Below are 22,121 nucleotides of genomic sequence, written 5' to 3'. Positions count from 1 at the left end.
CCTTATGTGTCTTGCCCCCTTGGGAAAACCGTAAAAATAGCTCTAAATGGGGTTCATAATTCTAGAACCATACAGCAACAGAACTTGTGGGTATAATTTGTATTCTGAGGGGAGCTTCGGGGCATGCAAGTACTGCTGTACATCCAAATTAAAAACTTGGTGTGTGTATATAAATATATTTTTTTCAGTTGTTGCTGTGGCCTAGTGATTTTTTTTTTTTTAATCCATTTTTTATAACTTTAGGGTCTTGTATCAACCTATGGCCTCTCTCCATCTTGCTTTCTGTCAGGTACTGTTGCAGGGTTTTATTTCTATAAAGCAGATAGCTAATGGTAATGTACTCGTTATTTATATTTCTCTGACAGTGGAAAGGTACCACTCAGCCTATGAAGTTGAACACTCGCCCGTCCACAGGCCTACTTCGCCATCTATTACAGCAAGTCTACAACCACTCAGTAACTGATCCAGAGAAGCTGAATAACTATGAGCCTTTCTCCCCGGAAGTGTATGGCGAAACATCGTTTGACCTGGTGGCCCAAATGATTGATGAAATAAAAATGACTGAGGATGATCTGTTTGTGGACCTCGGCAGTGGTGAGTGACTATTAAATATGATACAGGAAAGATGTATATCTTTGTACCGTGTTAGCCAGTAGATAGAAAAATATTCAGGATTGAGAGTCCTCAGTAGTTGATACCTTTTAATGGCTAACTGAAAAGATGGTAACACATTGCAAGCTTTCGAGACTACTCAGGTCTCTTCATCAGGCTAGACTAATACAAAATCTGAAGTCACATATTTATGCACAATACATCCTAGAAAAAATGCAATAGATAAGACAAGTGACGTGAAGCAGAACTATCAATATGGGAGAGGGAGAAACATAAATATAAACATTGGACCAGTTCATAGATACGGAGTCCGGATGTTTTATGGTCCTCTGATTGGGGTCTAGTTCTGTGTTGTGATGCCCCCACACGGTTTTAAAAGGAAATTCCTTAATTGATGTAAAAAGACATAAATCCATGCGACACATTCATTCCAGCACTGAGAGTGTCAAAGTTCGTCATAAATTTGTACTCCCAAATTGATCTGCTTCACGGCACTTGTCTTATCTATTGCATTTTTTCTGTGCTGTATTGTGCATAAATATGTGACTTCAGATTTTGTATTAGTCTAGCCTGATGAAGACACCTGAGTAGTCTCGAAAGCTTGCAATGTGTTACGATCTTTTCAGTTAGCCATTAAAAGGTATCAACTACTGAGGACTCTCAATCCTGAATATTTTTCTATTAAATATGATGACCTTTAAGACTACCTGGATAACGCTGAGCTTGTTTCCACCAATCTGACTGTCTCCCCCCGTTGGTGTGTAGGGATACACTGGAGGGAAGCTGATTCAGAAACTAATCCCAACATTTGCTGTGGAATATTCACAGGACATTGCACACGCATTGTTGCTCTGTAGCCAAATTGAAGCCTCTTGGCCACACCAAGGGTGCACCTAGCTTACGTGCTTAGTTTTTATACAGCCAGTTTGGGCTGACACGTTTTCAGTAGCAAAAGATGCGCTATTTCAGGTTACTACTACGAAAGGTTCTTTTGCTGCTCCTGTCATGATCCAGCCTGAGCTCGGGCAGGTTGTGGAGAGAGCGTGGTGCTCATATATTTTATGTCCTCTTGTTACTTTGTCTACAGAGATTCTTTTGGATGGAGGGTTAGGCTCACATAATCTCTGATCGCATGGAGCAGAAAGGGTTTGGTCTGTAACTTCAAGTTATTCATGAAACCTTATCTTGTCGTCATCTGTCATTCTTCTATTATGTATAAAGATGAATGTGCCCATGGAGGTAGTGTCAAGTATTCAGACTAATTGTTGCATACTAGCACTGTTGTAACTTGCGCTTTGTGTGTCTTCACCTTGCAGGTGTCGGGCAGGTTGTTTTACAAGTGGCTGCAGCTACAGGCTGTAAACACCATTATGGAGTGGAGAAGGCCGACATCCCCGCCAAGTACGCTGAGGTAAGTGCTCCATGCTGTATAATGGACCCACATGGTGCTCCATATTCTGTAGTAGCCCCACATGATGCTCCATGCTGTATAGTGGCCCCACATGTTGCTCCATATTGTATAGTGGCCCCACATGATGATCCATGCTGTATAGTGGCCCCACATGGTGTTCCATGCTGTATAGTGGCCCCACATGTTGCTCCATATTGTATAGTGGCCCCACATGATGATCCATGCTGTATAGTGGCCCCACATGATGATCCATGCTGTATAGTGGCCCCACATGATGATCCATGCTGTATAGTGACCCCACATGGTGATCCATGCTGTATAGTGGCCCCACAAGGTGATCCATGCTGTATAGTGGCCCCACATGATGATCCATGCTGTATAGTGGCCCCACATGATGATCCATGCTGTATAGTGGCCCCACATGATGATCCATGCTGTATAGTGGCCCCACATGATGATCCATGCTGTATAGTGGCCCCACATGATGATCCATGCTGTATAGTGGCCCCACATGATGCTCCATGCTGTATAGTGGGCCCACCTGGTGTTCCATGCTGTATAGTGGGCCCACCTGGTGTTCCATGCTGTATAGTGGGCCCACATGGTGTTCCATGCTGTATAGTGGGCCCACATGGTGTTCCATGCTGTATAGTGGGCCCACATGGTGCTCCATGCTGTATAGTGGGCCCACATGGTGCTCCATGCTGTATAGTGGGCCCACATGGTGCTCCATGCTGTATAGTGGGCCCACATGGTGCTCCATGCTGTATAGTGGGCCCACATGGTGCTCCATGCTGTATAGTGGGCCCACATGGTGCTCCATGCTGTATAGTGGGCCCACATGGTGCTCCATGCTGTATAGTGGGCCCACATGGTGCTCCATGCTGTATAGTGGGCCCACATGGTGCTCCATGCTGTATAGTGGGCCCACATGGTGCTCCATGCTGTATAGTGGGCCCACATGGTGCTCCATGCTGTATAGTGGGCCCACATGGTGCTCCATGCTGTATAGTGGGCCCACATGGTGCTCCATGCTGTATAGTGGCCCCACATGGTGATCCATGCTGTATAGTGGCCCCACATGGTGATCCATGCTGTATAGTGGCCCCACATGGTGATCCATGCTGTATAGTGGCCCCACATGGTGATCCATGCTGTATAGTGGCCCCACATGATGCTCCATGCTGTATAGTGGCCCCACATGATGCTCCATGCTGTATAGTGGGCCCACATGGTGTTCCATGCTGTATAGTGGGCCCACATGGTGTTCCATGCTGTATAGTGGGCCCACATGGTGCTCCATGCTGTATAGTGGGCCCACATGGTGCTCCATGCTGTATAGTGGGCCCACATGGTGCTCCATACTGTATTTAGATTGTGAGCCCCATCGGGGACAGTGATAATGTGTGCAAACTGTAAAGCGCTGCGGAATATGTTAGCGCTATATAAAAATAAAGATTATTATTATTTATAATGGCTCCACATGATGCTCCATATTGTATAATGGTCCCACATAATGCTCCATACTGTATAATGGCCTCACCTAAAAAAGAATTGCTACTCACCTTTGTCCGTTCCAATGCTGATCTGGTCTCTTCATATATCACAATCCTACCTGTGGACACGCGCGCCATCTCCTCGGCAATAACACCGCCACTCTCCTCAGCCCACGCACCATCCCCCTATTCGGCACCCTCACGTCCTGATGGTATTGCGCATGTGAAGCGGAGAGTGGCTGGGGTGCTAGTGACTAGGGAGATGGCGAGCGGGCTGAGGAGAGTGATGGCGATGCTAGTTTTGAGGAGATGGCACATGTGCCTTAGGTTTGCCACCACTGACCTACATAATACTAAGGAAATCCGGGGTTAGCAACTGTGGAAAGTTCTCAGGAGCTTCTCACATGGTAGTTTCCTGCTATATTACACCTAGCAAACATCTGCCACTAAAAGCAGCGGACAGAGCGGTTCACTATCTGACAGCGGTTCACTATCTGACAGCGGTTCACTATCTGACAGCGGTTCACTATCTGACAGCGGTTCACTATCTGACAGCGGTTCACTATCTGACAGCAGCATTTAAATGGAACGCTAGCAGGTACATATGCACATTAGCCCCTGTCAGCCCCTGTGATGTGATTGCAGGCTACTGATGGGTTACCATGGCAGGTGAGGTCCTGTAGAAGACTCATGTTTACATCTTGGTGGTACTCCGCAGTCACACTACAGGCTGAGCTTGACTGTGGTATTGCAGTATATAGATAGAGCGATCAAACATTTGCAGGTTCAAGTTTCTAAAACTTTAAAGTGAAAAGTTACGTTTTTAAAAATCGGAAAAAATAAATAAATAAATAAATACAAATTCCCATCAACAACTTTTTCTCATATTTAAAAAAAAAAAAATAAACATACATAAAAGTCCAGTCTTTTAAAATACAAAATTACCGTATATACTCGTGTATAAGCCGACCTGAGTATAAGCTGACAACCCCCCCCCCCAATTTTGCAACAAAAAACTGGGAAAACTTATTGACTCATGTATAAGCCTAGGGTGGAAAATGCAGCAGCTACTGGTAAATTTTAAAATTAACAATAGATACTAATAAAAGTAAAATTAATTGAGATAATATAGGATAAGTGTTTTTGGATATCCATATTGAATCGGGAGCCCCATATAATGCTCCATACAGTTCATGATGGGCCCATAAAATGCTCCATACAAAATACGCCCCATATAATGCTGCACAAAGGTTAATAGTGGCCCCATAAGATGCTCCATAGAATAATATGCCCCATATGCTGCTCCATAAAGGTTATGGCCCCTTAAAATGCTCCATAGATCATGCCTCATATGCTGCCCCATCAGATGCTCCTTAGATTGTGCCCCATATGCTGCTCCACAAAGGTTATGGCCCCATAAAATGCTCCATAGATTATGCCCCATAGGGTGCTCCATAGATTATGCCCCATTAGCTGCTGCTGCGAATAAAAAAAAAATGACATGCTCACCTCTCGTCGCTGGAGGCCAGGTGCCGGTGTCCTGAGCAGGCAGGGACACCGGCGTGCTATAGGGGACAGGTACCGATGTCACCGTTGGCTCAGGCCCCTGACAATGGCTATATTCACCTGTCCCCTTTCCACTGCCGTGCGCCGCTCTGTCTCCTGAGTCCTCTGTCAGTGACTGCTCAGGCAGAGGGCGCAGCACACACTAACCACATCATCGCGCCCTCTGACCTGAATGTCACAGACAGAGGATGCAGAGGACAGAGCGGCGCGCAGCGGTGGAGCGGGGACAGGTGAACAAAGCATATACTTTACCCCCTCCTGGCACGGTCTCTGCAGCCCCCCTGCTTCTCCCAAGGTCTGCAGCAGCTCTTCCTTCCTTCAGCGGTCACGTGGTACCGCTCACTAAAGTCCTGAATATGCGCAAAGAAAAATACTGACTTTTTTTTTCTCATAACTTCTGATTTTTTTCACCACTTAACATAGATTTTTTTTTTATTTAATTTGCCATTGCTGAAAATCATACTGACGTGGAGATTCATGTTGATAGGTCATTTTTTTCACACAATGAATGCTGTAAAAATTAACACTATAAATAATAACATTGCATTTTTTTCACCATTTTATCCCACTTGGAATTTTTTTTTCCAGTGTATTATTTGGAAATATGAATTTCTTTTAAAACTATAACTCAACTCTTAAACCCTCATAAAGCTACAGTGGCTTGCAAAAGTATTCACCCCTTGGCTTTTTACCTGTTTTTTGTTACATTACAACCTGTGTTTAAATATTGTAATTCGATTTTTCTGTGATGCATCAGCCCTAAAAAGTTTAAGTTGGTGAAGTGAGAAAAATATAGGCAAAAATTACATTTATGGTATCTAATAACTAAAAATTGGCATGTGCATACGTATTCACCCCTTTTGTGATGAAGCCTCAAAAAATTTCTGGTGCAAGCAATTACTTCGTAAGTCACATGCTTAGTGAAAAGAAGCCCACCTGTGCGCACTGTAAGTGGCACATGGTCTTCCAGTATATACACACCTTTTCTGAAAGGCCACTGAGGCTGCAACACCATTATGCAAGAGGCACCGCTAACCAAACACCATGAAGACCAAGGAGATCTCCAAACAAGGCAGGGACAAAGTTGTTGAGAAACACAAGTCAGGGTTGGATTATTAAAAAAAAAAAAATCCAAATCTATGCTGACCTCCCAGACTACATCAAACCCTTTATCATCAAATGGAAAGAACATGGTACCACAACAAACCTGCCAAGAGATGGCTGCCCAACAAAACTCTCAGCCCGGGCAAGGTGGGCATTAATCAGAGAGGCAGCACAGAGACCAAAGGTAACCCTGAAAGAGCTGCAGAGTTCCCAAGCAGAGACCGGAGTATCTGACCATACGACTACAATAAGCCACTGTCCATAGAGGTGGCCTTTATGTAGCATTGGGCAGAAAGAAGCCTTTACTTACACTCAAAATTGTAAGGCTCTATTTAAGTTTGCCAAAATACATGTGGGGACTCCCCAAATATATGAAGGAAGGTGCTGTCATCAGATAAGACCAAAATTGCACTTTCTGGCCATGCTGTGGGGCTGCATTTCGGGAGCAGGGACAGAGAAAATGGTCCGAGCCGAGAGGAAGATGGATTGCATGAAATACTGGGATATTCTTGAGCAAAACCTGTTTCAATCTGTCAGTGATATGAGACTGGGACGGTAGTTCACCTTCCAACAAGACAATGACCCAAAGCATACTGCTAAAGAAACACCCAAGTGGTTTAAGGGGAAACATGTAAATGTTTTGGAGCGGCCTAGTTAAAGCCCAGACCTTAGTCCAACTGAGAATTTGTGGTCAGAATTGAAGAATGCTCTAGTGCCATCAAGTTAGTTGGTTTCCTCTGGTGAACAGCAGTTTTGCCTTGAGGAATGGGCAAAAATCCCAGTGTCAAAATGTGGAAAGCTCATAGACACTTATTCAAAGCGACTTGCATTTGTAATTGCCGCAAAAGGAGGCACTACAAAATACTGACTTTTAGGGGTGAATAATTATGCACACTGAAGTTTTCAGTTATTTTGTCCTACTTGTTTGCTTCTCAATAAAAAGAAAATCAAATGTTCATAGTTCTAGGCATGTTCTTTACATGAACTGATGCTCACCCTCTAAAAAAAAAAACACTGAAATTCCAGGTTGTGAGGTAGCAAAACACAAAAAATGTCAGCAGGGGTGAATACTTTTAGCAAACCACTGTATCTTGATCTAAAAATTAGTTATGCCTCTTGTAAGAAGGCAAGAAAAAAAAAAACAATAGCGCAAGAATGAGAATTTGTTTGGGAGTGAAGGAGTTCAATTATTATACTAATTTAGGACTGTAAGGCGCAGTGTTTTTGCAATTTGGCAATTTTGTTTTTATTTTTTTTCATTGTTACTCCATAGACAATGGATAAAGAGTTCCGAAAATGGATGAAGTGGTATGGGAAAAAGCACGCAGAGTACACAGTAAGTAGTAAGCTTGGGTAGAGCCACGTGCTCCTTGTATTTTACAAATTGATTGCACTTGAATAATCTTGATTGTACCGTAATGATAATTATGCAGTTATGAGCATGCTGTAAGGAGAAGCACCTAATTATACATTCTGTGACAAAGCATACAAATATCCTTGCCCACTTTTAGATGGCTCCGAGTTGAAAACCTCACACATTCCTAACTAAAAACTTTTGCCCCACATTTTTCACGAGTTTTCATAATTTTAGTCAGTGGAGCTAATTTATTGATGTAGGTTGAATACCTGTAAGACTGCAGATGGGCTACTTGGAATATTTATCACAAATTACCCCAATGCCATTAAAGGAGCCCTCCAGCATTAAAATACTGCTAGATCATCAGATCAGTGGTGGTCTGCCTTTCGGCTCCTGCCCTACTCATTTGCCTAAAGAGACTACGTCTGTGGGCAATGCTTTGCACTGCCATTGCTAACTTGCCAAAATTTGTCCAAGCTATAGGTAAAACAAGAGCGCAATAGGGTCTTATCTGGGTGACTTATAGGGTTTAATAAAGAAATATACTCACCCTTTCCAGGAGAGAGCAAAGCATATAGGATTAGTTTGTCAGCCTGCTGCACATCCATCGGTCCACCAGTGACCGAAACATGAAACTCTTAGGAATAAAAATATTTGGATTTAAGTGCGCTGCCAGACAAATTATCAGATTCCAATCATGTAGATGAATTGAACTCTTTATTGCCAACGCGTTTCGAAGTCTATACTTCTTGCTCAGGGGATGACACATACACATACACAGAGCTGTCTCCAGCTTTATACACTCACATTTTGACAGCTCTGTGTATGTGTATATGTCATCCCCTGAGGAAGAAGTATGGACTTCGAAACGCGTTGGGAATAAAGAGATCAATTCATCTACATGATTGGAATCTGATAATTTGTCTGGCAGCGCACTTAAATCCAAATATTCTTATTCCTAAGAGTTTTAACTTGCCAAAATGCAAGACAGCAAAATATAAACATTGAAAAAGGGCCCATGGCATGTCCAAACCCTCCATCATCTTCAAGCGGCCGATAGTTGAGTTGTCCCAGCAGTATTTTTTTATGTGCAGAAAATCTGATTTCAACAGCTCAAGCAAAGTGGATATGTTTTTCATGAAAACCCAAATCCACTGTGCATTTTAAAGTGAGTTTGTCAGCAAGTTTTTGTTTTGTAATCTGAGCGCACCTAGAGTAGGCGAAGAGACCCTCATTACAGTGATGTCACTTATTAGCGTGCGTGTTTTGCTGTTTCAACACAGTGTTTATCAGCAGATTATCAGTAGAGGACAAGTGCCCTTGTGCCTCCTAGTCCAGCTACACCCCAGAGTAGCAACCCTCTGTCACAGTAGTGTGCTGGCACAAAGTTGTGGAGTGGGCAGGTTACACACATCTCAATATGTTCCCTGCTAGTGAGAAGATGCTGGAATCGGGGTCTCTGCCCCCATCCTGATGCTGACGGTTTACATACATTACTTGATTTGCATGTTGCGATGTATTTTTGCTGCACATTAGTGATATGTGGATGGCTTATGTGGACCTGTGTCTGGGATCTTAGATGATTTCCCAGTAAATAAGAGTTAAAGTCCAAAATATTTTACATGATGTAATCTGTGTTTTTTCTTTCTGTTTAGCTGGAACGTGGAGACTTCCTTTCGGAGGAATGGAGGGAAAGAATTGCAAACACAAGGTGTTTTATCTGCTCTGTATTAGGTGGAGTGACTTGCTCCCACCAGGATAAACCAATGTGGGGAATACAATCTTCAACATTGAAATTGCATCACCCAGAAGTAAAAGTTAGGGTATTATGGCAATCACAGGATGGATGGACCTGTTACTGATATGCAAATGATGAAAAATAGAAGCAACATTTTCAAAAAATCTTGATTTTATTCAGTATCAAAATTTGTTGCCACGTGCAGAAATGCTCATGCTTACCCACCATAGCTGCTCTGTATGAGGTTCCTAATAGTCGTCTGAGTAATGTTCTGCTCCGCTGAATGCACTTGGGCAGATCATCAAGATGATGGCAGTTCCTTTTGAACAATGAGGTCTCTGATGTGTTCAATGGGAGACATGTACTGAGATTCTGCGGGTCATAGTCGTAAGCTTAGGCTATTCGGGCTGCTCACTGTTGCACAAGCAACATACGGATTGGTGTTTTTGTGTTGGCTCCGAAGAGACTTTGGGGAAATGGCCGTACTCCTGGTTCCACCTCCAAATCAATGTAACGCTGAGTTGTTAAGGCCCCTTTACACTTAGCGATGCACCAGCGATCCCGACAACGATACGACCCTGTCAGGATCGCTGGTGCATCGCTAAATGGTCGCTAGTGAGCTGCCACACAGGCAGATCTCACAGCGACATAGCAGCGATCTAGCGGACGATACTTACCTTTCAGACGCGGCGATCCTGACGTCCTCCCGCCCGCGTCGCTCGTCGGCGCCAGCAGGAAGCGCCCGACGAGAAATGGAGCTGCGCGATCAGCGACGGACAGCGGGGGAGCCGGTCGGAGGTAAGTATCACACATAGCAATATTGCTGCTGCGTCACCAAATCTGTGATGCTTTAGCGATATTGTTAGCGATATTGCTATGTGTAAAACCCCCTTTAGTGTACCTGGAATGAAGACTAGAGGGGTCTGGCTACTATATATTATGCCACGCCACACTATAATCCAGGATGAAGGACAGGTGTTACATTCCTTCTGAAGAACTCTTCAAGACGATGCCCATGAGAGCTCGGTAGTTTTTGAAAAATGGCGTCTAATGTTTGATTTATTTACTTTACTCATTTATATATATATTACTTCCACAGCACTTTTTTTTTTTTTTTTTTTAAATTCGTTTATTTAGCCTCAAAACGAAATGCACAATATACACATTTGCATACAGTAGTAAACATTATACAGAGCACACATACATATATTATTGAACCAAAAGCAAAATGTGCTCTCTTATTTATATGCAAGGTAATACATACGTAACCTACAGAATATATGTAAAGGACAATAGGCTGTATACTATGAAATATTTGTCATTCAAATTATACAAGACCTTATATTATTACACAAGTAACAAACCTATTCTAAGTTCCTAAACTGCTACTACTGTACAGCAACTACTATTTCACAGCCTAATACTTTACATTATACTATCCTCTATGCGATGCCCCCACTTTGTAGAGTAAGATGAGAAAAGTTCCACCTCTTCCAAATTTTATCAATTCCACAATACTTTACACACATTATCATCGCTGTCCTTGATGGGGCTCACAATCTAAATTCCCTATCAGTATGTCTTTGGAATGTGGGAGGAAACGGGAGACCCTGGAGGAAACCCACGCAAACACTGGGAGAACATCCAAACTCTTTGCAGATGTTGTCCTTGGTGGGATTTGAACCCAGGACCCCAGCGGTCTGCTGTTTTTGGAGTTCCCTTTGCAATTGATGACCAGTATGGTCCCAGAGGTGCTTGATGAAAGCCACGTCTGTAGACACTGCAGATTAGAGTGTCACATTTAGACCACACGCTATTCAGAGTACCACAAGCACCAGGTGGCCTGGCTTCGTCATGCTCCAAGACAAAAGGAGTTATCATTGAAGAGGCCAGACCTCCATTGCTGATTTGCTCTGCAGCAGTCTTTGAGACACCTGTAGCTGAACGTCCGGCTCGTAGCCCAATGTCCTACATATGCCTTCTGATAATGTGCAGACACTGTTTGATTCCTTAGGCCTGGTATATGACTTCTAATTTTACCTGAAGTACAGAATGGATCACTGCTCGCCATTCTTCTTCTTTCCAGGTACATGAACAGCTCAGTGTTACACTGATTTGTTACTGGTAATAAGGGTTCAGTCATTTTAAGTGCTACCATGGCCTGCAACATTTCCTGACTTGTCTCTTAATGAGCACATCTATGATGTCATTGATTGACAATAGCACTGGGAACTGTCAGTGGCAGATTTTGACTATTTTTGTACCCAAGTGTAGAACATTCCTCAGACAACTGTTAATAACCCCACTGATGGCAGTTGAGGCATGCAGGTGTGGGCATTTCTCTGGGCGATGCCCTTATTTGATATTGAATAAATTGAGATGTTTTGAAAACTGTTTCCCTTTTTCTTCATTTGCACATCAGTAACTTGTTATCCGTGCTGTGATTACCAGAATCCCACAACTTACTCTGTCGCCTCATTGGGGGACACAGAACCATGGGTGTTATGCTGCTGTCCACTAGGAGGCGATACTATGCATAATCTGAAAAAGATTAACTATGGCTCCTACTCTGCAGTATACACCCCTGGACGGCGTCAGCCTTCTCCAGTTTTTGCTTAGTGTCGCAAGGAGGCACACCTAAAGAATTTTTCTTTTTTTCCGCTTTTTTTCTGTTTTTTTTCTTCCGGATGACAGATGAAGAAAAGTGGGTCTCCTCAGTGAGACTCCCGGCATGGCTCCTTCCTCGGCCCCCTATTATGGGGTGCCCAGTTGAAGTTGAGATGGCGGTTCCCCAAGTTGCTCCCTCCCCAGTCCTGCGGGTGCTGGTTCGAAGTTGAGTCCGGTTAAAATCCGTCTAATTTAGGCCGCGGCTTCGGCCTAGCTGAGGTCGCCGCCCCCTCTCTGCCCCCCCGGCCCGCCATCCCCCCCGGTTGACAAATATGACACTCCACAGTGTCATAGAAGGGGCGGATCGAGGCAGAAAGGGCGCGCTTTTACATGGCCCTGCGTGCTTTCTTCAGCTCTCCGCCCCCTTCTTCTCCCTCCTCATCTCCTCGGCAGCCATCTTCGCTGCAGCAGACGCCGTCTCATACAGCAGCAGCAACGCCAGCAGTCTCCAGGGGGCACGGGACTGTGAATTGTCAGCGCTGGACCTAGGGGCACACTGGAGGGGTAAGTTCACGGCCGGGTTCTCTTTACTCGGCTGTGAATCCATATTACCTACAAGGTTTTCCTATAGTCTCCCCTGCATAGTCACCATTGTACAGTCCTCTGCTAGCCAGCCTCTGTGCACTATGCCGGGCTCAAGGAAAAGAACCAGGCAAGACTGTTTTTATGCTTTCTGCACAGCCTGCAAAGCCACTCTCCCCAGTGGCAGCACGTACCCGCACTGCAAGGATTGTATCCTAAATACTGGGTCAGAGCCCCAGGAAACCCCTATCATTGCTTCAGCGGCCACTACCACGCCGGAATGGGCTACGCAGATGTCGCAGTCTGGCACAGTCCATAGATAACCTGACCTCCACATTACTCCAGGCTGTGCAGGATCATGTCTCGGCTATGAGTGTTACCCAGCAAAGGGACAGCTCCACCCAGGGACAGGCCGTTTCTGGCGCTCCCAGACGTAAGCGGACCCACACGTCACGTTCCTCTTTGTCATCCCATAGCACACGGTCATCCCCCTCCAGGGAGAGACACCGTAGTTCCAGGCCGCCTAGACCGTCCCCTACCAGAGACAGACAACGCAGATCTCCACAAGAAGACCTCCGCCCCAGCTCACCCACCAGGGAACGCCTGAGCGATATGCAGGATTCGGAAGGCATCTGTGACTCCGACTCAGACAATGAGAAAGAGAGGTCTCTGGTCCTTTGTCCCCCTAGCAACACAGCGCTAGTTGAGGACATAATCTCTTCCATCCATCTGGTGCTGGACATTTCCGATCCAACCCCGGAAGTCCCAGAACACAAGATTTTGCTTTGAAGGTGTTCTGAAACCACCTAAGGTTTTCACTAACCACCCGGAATTTCAAACGATCCTTACTAAGCAGTTTTTGCAGCCTGATAAGAAATTCACCAATCGCAAATATTTAGAGGCTAGGTACCCCTTCCCACAAAAGGACGCCAAGCAGTGGACAGATCCACCCGAAGTGGACCCCCCAGTCTCTAGACTAGCAGCACAGACCCTCCTCTCACTGCCAGATAGCTCAACCCTCAGGGACGCAGCAGACCGACAGGTAGAACGCATGGCTCGTTCAGTGTTCGAAGAGGCAGGGGCCTCCCTGGCCCCCGCGTTCGCTTCAGTTTGAGCGGCCAAGGCCATTCTGGCTTGGGCCAAAGCATTGCAAGATGGCCTTCAAACTTCAAATCCTGAGCTGTCAGACCAAGCGGTTCAAATAGCAGTAGTAGCAGATTACATGCTTCATGCAGACCTTGACTCCGCAAGAGGTGTAGTGGGATAGCAGCAAACGCAATCACAATTCGACGTATCCTCTGGCTGCGGGAATGGAAAGCGGATGCGGCCTCAAGAAATCCCTCACGCATCTCCCGTACTTCAGTGGACGGCTTTTCGGTGAAAAGTTGGACACAATGATATCCAACGCCACTGGGGGTAAGATTACCTCTCTCCCTCAACTAAGACCTAAACGCACGTTTAAACGGCGTAACCAAACTCTATTCCGATCCTTTCGCAATTCTTCGAGCTGGTCCGTCTCGCGCCCAGCACAAAATCGTAACCGCTTTCCACGCAGGGACAATCCACGGGCGGCGCAGAGGCCGGACAGGACCTGGCAGTCGAAAGCAGGCCAGGCGAAGCCCAAAGGAGGAAAACCTCAGAATTTCGCCTCATCATGACTCATGAACTTCGGAAGACTCCCCACCAGTAGGCGGACAACTTCTACTCTTTCAGCAGGTCTGGCTGCCTATTACAGAAGACAGGTGGGTCAGGGAAATAGTGTCTTCCGGATACAAGATAGAGTTCACTTCCAGTCCACCGAACCAGTTCTTCCTCTCTGTTCCACCAAAACCGCCAGACAAGGCTCGTGCTTTTCACCAGGCGGTCTCCTCTCTCCTTCAAGCAGGAGTCGTAGTACCGATTCCCACGACCGAACGCTTCCGAGGGTTCTACTCCAATCTATTCATATTCCCCAAGAAAGGAGGCAACATCCGGCCCATTCTAGACCTAAAACAAGTCAACAAATATGTACGGGTCCGTCATTTTCGCATGGAGTCCCTTCGGTCCATCATTGCGTCCATGGAGCAGGGAGAATATCTCGCCTCCATACACATACAAGACGCATACCTGCATATACCAATTGCTCCCGCCCATCAAAGATTTCTCAGGTTCGCGATCAACCAGGACCAATACCAGTTTGTGGCTCTCCCGTTCGGACTCGCCACGGCTCCCAGGACGTTTACCAAGATCGTGGCAGCCACCATGGACGTTCTACACTCAAGAGGCATTGTAGTCGTTCCATACCTGGACGACCTTCTCATCAAGGCTTACACCTTCAAGGACTGCGAAGTCAGCGTCTCAATCACAATCGACACTGAGTCGACTGGGCTGGTTAGTCAACTTACAAAAGTCATCGACTACCCCGAGTCAGTCCCTGACCTTCCTAGGGATGCTATTCGACACCTCCAGGGGTCTGGTGCTCCTTCCCAGGGACAAGGCACTGGCTCTCCGTCTGGGAGTTCGCATACTCCTCCGCAATCCTCCCCAATCTCTCAGGTTTGCCATGAGAGTCCACGGCAGGATGGCAGCAGCGATGGAGGCGGTACCATTTGCCCAGTTTCACCTCAGGCCTCTTCAACTAGCCATCCTCAAGTCTTTGACAGGAATCCCTTCTCCCTCGACATGGAGTTCCGGCTGACATCGTCAACCAGGAGGTCCCTACACTGGTGGCTCAAGCCAACTTCGCTTGCAAGGGGAAAATCCTTTGTCAGGTCAACGGAAGGTCCTGACCACCGATGCAAGCCTGACAGGTTGGGGTGTGGTGCACCTACATCACAGGGCACAATGCCATTGGTCACCAGTGGAAGCGACCTTGCCCATCAATATCCTGGAAATTTGGGCCATCTTCCTGGCACTGAGAGCCTTTCATTACTTGCTGGCAGCCTGTCATATCAGGATACAGTCGGACAATGCCACATCGGTGACATGTGAATCACCAAGGCGGGACCCGCAGTACCCAAGCGATGAGAGAAGTGGCACATATCCTCCACTGGGCGGAAGACACAAGGTCGGTACTCTCTGCGGTCCACATTCCGGGTGTGGACAACTGGGAAGCCGACTTCCTCAGCAGACAAGAAATGGACTCGGGGGAGTGGTCTCTCCATCCCGAAATATTTCACCAGATCTGCCATCGCTGGGGGGACCCCGGACGTGGACCTAATTGCATCCCATCTCAATGCCAATGTCTCCAATTTCATGGCCAGGACACGCGACCCGCGGTCGCTCGGAGCGGATGCCCTGGTTCAGGACTGGACCCAGTTCCAGCTTCTGTACATTTTTCCACCCCTCCCCCTGATCTCCAGAGTCGTGAGGAAGATCAAACAAGAGGGAGTTCCAACCATCCTGATCGGACTGGCCCAGACGTACATGGTACGCCGACATCGTACAACTTACAGCAGACGCCCCCTGGCGTCTCCCCGACCGTCACGACCTTCTGTCACAAGGTCCGTTCTACCATCAGAACTCGGGCTCTCAATTTGACGGCGTGGCCCTTGAAACCTGGGTTCTAACCCAGGCAGGGCTCTCACCGGATGTCATTACGACCATGATCAGGGCAAGGAAGCCAGACTCCGCCAAGATTTATTACCGTACCTGGAGAGCTTTTTTTTTTTTTTACCTCGTGCGAATCTCTCGGACAGGTCCCACTCCCTTATTCCCTTCCAAAGGTACTTGGGTTTCTTCAATCGTACCTGGACGCCAGGCTATCCCAAGGCTCGCTTAAGAGCCAGGTGTCAGCTCTCAGTGCTCTTTCAGAGGCGCATCGCTAACAAGCCGCAAGTAAGGACCTTTCTCCATGGGGTTTCCCGATTGGTTCCCCCTACAGATGTCCACTGGAAACGTGGGACCTCAACCTGGTCCTGACAGCAATGCAGGCACCACCTTTCGAACCCCTTAAGGAAGTCCCACTCCGCATTCTATCACAGAAAGTGGTTTTTCTGGTGTCAATCACCTCGCTTCGCAGGGTGTCTGAATTGTCAGCACTCTCCTGCAGAAGGCCCTTCCTAGCCTTTCACCAGGACAAGGTGGTTCTCCGTACAGTCCCATCCTTCCTTCCGAAGGTTGTATCCAACTTCCACCTCAATGAGGAAATTTCACTGCCATCCCTTTGCCCGGTTCATAGAGTGGAGAAGGCTCTGCATACGCTTGACCTCGTCAGGGCATTGCGTATATACGTGTCTAGGACTGCACCCTTCCGGAAGTCTGATTCCCTTTTCCTTCTTCCGGAAGGCGTTCGAAAGGGTCTGCCGGCTTCCAAAGCCACCCTTGCCAGGTTGATCAAGTCCACCATACAAGAGGCTTACTGCCTTAACAATTGTCTTCCGGCCGGTATTACGGCACACTCTACGCGGGCAGTAGGGGCCTCCTGGGCTATTCGGCACAGCAAGTGTGTAAGGCGGCCACTTGGACTAGCCAACACACGTTTACGAAACACTACAGTGTTCATACCCAGTCCTCAGCGGATGTGAGCCTGGGTAGATGGGTTCTGCAGGCGGCAGTTCCCCAAGTTTAGGGACCTTCTAGCACAATATTCGTCCATTGCTTCCCACCCAGGGACTGCTTTGGGACGTCCCATGGTTCTGTGTCCCCCAATGAGGCGACAGAGTAAAGGAGATTATTGTGTACACACCGTAAAATCTCTCTTCCCCTCTAATTGGGGTACACAGCTCCCACCCTGTTGCCCTTACGGGCCGTTGCTTACGGTTGAGTTCTCATATTTTTTTTTGAGCTCGTACATAGTTGCCTTCTTACAGGCATGGTTATGTCGTTTCTGTTACGTTCCTCCTAATACTTTTGCACAAAACTGAAGAAGGCTGACGCTGTCCAGGGGTGTATACTGCAGAGGAGCCATAGTTAATCTTTTTCAGATTATGCATAGTGCCGCCTCCTAGTGGACAGCAGCTTGACACCCATGGTTCTGTGTCCCCCAATTAGAGGCTAAGAGAAGGAGATTTTACGGTGAGTACACAAAAATCTCCTTTTTTCCTTCTTGGTGTTGCAGTTTCAATGTAGAGACTATAATTATGAGTACTTCTGAGGTTTTTTTCTTGTTTGTCATAGTCTCCCAGCCTTGTTTAAACATGTAGTGGCTCCTGGATATGATGATATGATCAGTCTTTAATGATCAGTCTTAAATATTGGTGCTGGTAATGGTCCCTGACATTAAGGTTGTTAAAAGGAATCTGTCAAGATAATGCTATTAACATGCAGTTACAGGGTTCGTGTACTGGTTAATAGCTAGGAAGGTGCCAGACCATGTACTGGAAGTGCAGCTCCTACGGCTGTCAGTCATACAGGCGTTCCAGAGTGGTTAGTCACCGCTCCCAGAACTGCAAGCATACTCCTCTATGAATGACTGCTGGCTTTGAAGTATTTTAGTGCATAGACAGTTGTCACTCGTGTCGGGGTGTGCGTACAGTTGCCGCACACAGTGCTTTAAATGGTGACTAACCGCGTCTACTTGCCTGTATGGCTGAAAGCCAGTGGCTCTTAGAAGAAATAGATATTTTTCTCCCGGGAGCCGCACTTTCATTACAGTGGCCCATCGCCTCAATAACACTATTCCCCTGCTGATTAACTGTAAATATGTGCAGGATAATAGTGTTATCAGACCTTCCAGGTTCCCTTTATTAGGGATTTGTTTGGAAACTGATCCCACTCTTCAATTATATTAAATTTTTCCATGATCATTCAGCTGCATGTCCTGTCCAAATTTGAGTACATTTGCTTGAAAATGGTTGAATTGTTGTTTTTTTTGTTTAAATCAAATGAATGACTGTTATGTGCAAGCAGCTGAGCATTCCCACTACTTTCTTGTTGTGGATGACATCCACAACATTTGGCACATAACTGCTGAGATAATCCGCTGCATGTCTAGATTACTCTGCAGATTAGGATTTGGTAAACCCCCATTTACTTCCGTTTGAGTGTTCTATTCCACTGCCAGTTTGTAGTGGGAGAACCTGTATATATTGCATACATGAATGTTTGCCATTTTAAGCATAACTAATGGAGCAGTACTTCATTGTTTTTTATATATATTTCTTTTCATTTCTACATTTTTTTTTAAGGGACTTGTTTCTTTCTCAAACAATTTGAGTTAAATACATCATAAAAATTTCTGATCTCCCCAGATTCTGGTGTTTTTTTTTTCCTTTTCATTTTTTGCTGTATCGTCCATTTGAAATCTCTGCTTGCAGTCCCACTGTTCATTTATTTATTTATTTTTCTCAGCATGTGCTTTCACCTCTTCCTCACAAGCACTGCCAATTAACAGCTTGCTAGTGTCTGAGACTGCTAGATCAGCTGCCGAGCTGAGATTGGCAGCATCTTAAACAAAGAGGTGAAAAAGCACACTTACCGAGAAGAAATGCCCAGTTGCTCTGCAAGCAGAGATTTCACATGCTGCTCTCCAAAAATAACAAATGTGAATTTCTCTGCAATGTCATGGTGCTATGCAAAACGGAGAAGAGCGGCAGAATCGGGATCTCAGGAATTTATGCAAAGTACTTGACACAATTTTTTTTACACAACTAACAGGTTGTCTTATAAAGATCACCCCCTTAAAAAAAAAAAAAAATAGCCTGGACTATGATCAGCTGATTGCTGTGGATCCAGCTTCTGAAGATATTTACTTATGAAAAAACCTTTTTCCAGCAAGTGTTCCCTAATTTGTGTTCATCTAGCCAAGGGCCATTAGGCCATACACATTTTCCCAGTGATTGCTGTTCCCAAGACGGAGTGCTGCAGGACGTTGTATTTTTTCACAGTGGTTCACTGCTATGAAATTAATTTATAGTTTCCTAATAAGTCAGGCTGCTGTTTGCATCATATTTTGAGCATGATAATAACTTTTGTGCTTTTGGCTTGAAGACATATCTTGCCGAACAGAGTGGCAAAAAAGTTTGTTAATGTTCTGGGATTAACATTGCTATTATCTTGCAGTGTTATTTTTGTGAATAATTTTGCCTTTGGTCCTGAGGTCGATCACCAGCTTAAGGAGAGATTTGCCAACATGAAGGAAGGTAATGTATTGACCCACCCTTATTTGTCGTTGGGAGTTATGTCTCTGGTTTTTAAATCAACTGTTACTGTGGGTAGGGGTGCTATTAAAGCCCCCGTACACATTAGACTTAAGTTTGCTCAACCCATCGATATTTATGGGGCTGTGCAACAGTTTAATGTGTATGGGGGTACCCAAATAGGGGATGGACTATTCTAACCTGGTGAATGTCAGTGTCCTATTCTTTTGTTTTCCCTGGAAAAAAACAATGCCAGTGGAGAGAACACAGGAGCGCTTAGCAGTGTCCTGGGTATAGGTTAGTTACAGTAAGATGGGCAAGATAGCTGTCAGCTAATTTAAAGGGGTACTCCGGGGAGATAACACATTTTTGTACTGTCTTTGCCCTCGTAAACAGAGAGGAGCGAATTTTTCAAAATTCTGTTCCCATTATGATTGGCACCGAATATTGTTTCTTGAAATATTTGCTGAACGTTATTGGAGTCAGTGGGAGTAGAAATGAACGAATATGTTCGGAACCGATCATCAAACATAAATTCAGAACGACTAGGGTACCAATATGGCAAATTAAGATTCTGAAACCGAACATATTCACTCAACTCTACTCAAACTATAAAAATGAGATGTCCAATGCAGTTATATGATCTTTATAAGGCCTGAGGGTCACTACCGTACAACACGGCCGGGTGCTATGCGATAAAATGTCACACAGCACTCAGCCCAATATTACTCTATGGGGCAGCTCACTTCTGCAATTATTTTCTCATGCTGAATCTGCATACGAGAACAATCGCAGTATGCTGCTATTGAGAGCAAAACTTGGCTAACTCACACCTGTATAAGTCTATGGGTGCGAGTGACACAACGCACAGCATTCGGATAACATCCGAGTGCGGTGCGATATATGCAGACACCAACAGCAGAGGAGATGGAGAAATTAATTTATCCACCTCCTCCACATCCGTGCTCCTATCCTCTCTGCAAGAGGATTGGAGCACAGTAGCATTACAATTTGCTCCCGCTTGCAGCAGAGCAGGAGCCGAGGGTCATTAACATATTGCATCGGATGCCATACGCTGGTGTGACTCCAGCCTAACCCTTGTAGTTGTGTGGCCACAGCTGCTCCTCACTGCTCCCCCCCCCCTTTTGTCTGGGTCATTAAATTACATACCAGTGTCCTGCTTCCCCCTGTAAAGACCAGCCTGTCTGAGAAGGGGCCACTCCTGTTCTCTTCAGAGAATTAGCTATGATCAGAAGACTGGCTGATATCAGCGGGGAGCAGCACACTGCTGTAATGTCCCAGACAGAGTGGTGAGCAGTGAAGAGCAGCCCCCTGACAATGTCTCCTTGTCTGCAGTCCAAGGTGAGGAAGTGTGGCCTGCTCTTGGCTTGTAGTAGCAGATAGCCCCCTGATGATGTCTCCTAAACTGCAGGGCTACTTGCAGGGAGTAGGCCTCGCCACCTCACATTGGACTGCAGACAGGGAGACCTTATCAGGGGGCTGCAGACAGAAGCTTCTTTTCCCTGCTGCACTGCTCACCATTGGTGTATGATGTAATGACCCAGACAGGAGTGGGAGCAGATCCTGTCGCACACAATTACAAGGGTTATAAAGATGATAAAACTGCATTGGGCATCACCTCTTTATTGTTTGTGGGCAGGGACAGAAAATTTTTTTTTTTTTATCTCCCTGGCGTACCCTTTTAATGTGTATTGAGGCCTGTAGGCTTGTTGTGCAAAAGGAGCTTACCCGTGTGTTAGGTAATTATTTTTTTTGTATGCATTAAAATGATCTGTGGCTAGATGGTGTTATCGCAAAATATTAAAGTTTATTTCCCTGCCTGTTTTATCACATGAGCGAGTATTTCTGCTCAGTCTACAGTACCCCGCGTTAATCATGATTCAAGTTAGGGATGTAGGAGCTCCACTTCTGACGAGTTCATGTGTTAATGACTTGATTTATGATGACCTCAGAAATACTCGCTCCTGTGATAGAACAGGCAGGGTAATGTTTTATCTCCCAGAAATAATCAGCTGTGATCCCCTGCTGCTGTCCTGTCTTTATACTCTTTTGCCTCCTCCCCTGCCCAGAAGCTGTGGTTTGATCAGACGATATCCCTACATGGTCAGACACAGCCATTACACAGTACACAGCAGGGGCACATTCATAAGATTATCTCAGCACAGGAACATTTTATTTAACACATTCAATTGTGAAACTTAATATTCCATGATCTATTGATTAAATTGAACTTTATTGGGAAAATCCCTTTTGCGCTTACACGATTTTCTAGTTGGCTTGCTTGGATCGCTCTTGAGGTCTTGCTCCTTCATTTGCTTTGTGATATGCCTTGCCACCTCATGAACATGTCACAAATGTATAAAGTTTCTCCTTAAAGAGAACCTGACAGCTGATACACTTTGCTACTAGTGATGAGCGAGTATACTCGGATTTCCGAGTGTGCTTGGGTGTTCTCAGAGTAGTTTGGGCGTGCTCGAAGATTGTTTGTGTCGCCATAGCTGCATGATTTGAGGCTTCTTGACATCCTGAATACATGTGGAGATTTTCTAACAAAGAGGCAATCCCCACA

General features: G+C 45.7%; 1 protein-coding gene across 2 annotated transcripts in view; it reads left to right on the top strand.

Moving 5' to 3' along the window:
• The window catches only part of DOT1L (DOT1 like histone lysine methyltransferase), a 177,243-nt gene that overhangs the window by 93,769 nt on the left and 61,353 nt on the right, over window positions 1-22,121 (top strand). For both annotated transcript variants that reach the window (XM_073546030.1, XM_073546023.1), the window contains exons 5-9: window positions 366-594; window positions 1,929-2,023; window positions 7,463-7,525; window positions 9,202-9,257; window positions 19,455-19,534. In XM_073546030.1, coding sequence (XP_073402131.1) covers window positions 366-594; window positions 1,929-2,023; window positions 7,463-7,525; window positions 9,202-9,257; window positions 19,455-19,534 — 523 coding nt within the window. The remainder of the gene's footprint in view (window positions 1-365; window positions 595-1,928; window positions 2,024-7,462; window positions 7,526-9,201; window positions 9,258-19,454; window positions 19,535-22,121) is intronic.

Source organism: Dendrobates tinctorius, unplaced genomic scaffold (genome assembly GCF_039654945.1).
Source record: "Dendrobates tinctorius isolate UK_male_01 unplaced genomic scaffold, ASM3965494v1 ptg000011l, whole genome shotgun sequence".
NCBI lineage: Eukaryota > Metazoa > Chordata > Amphibia > Anura > Dendrobatidae > Dendrobates > Dendrobates tinctorius.
Note: the sequence above shows the minus strand (reverse complement) of the source record. Positions and strands in the feature narration are given on the sequence as shown.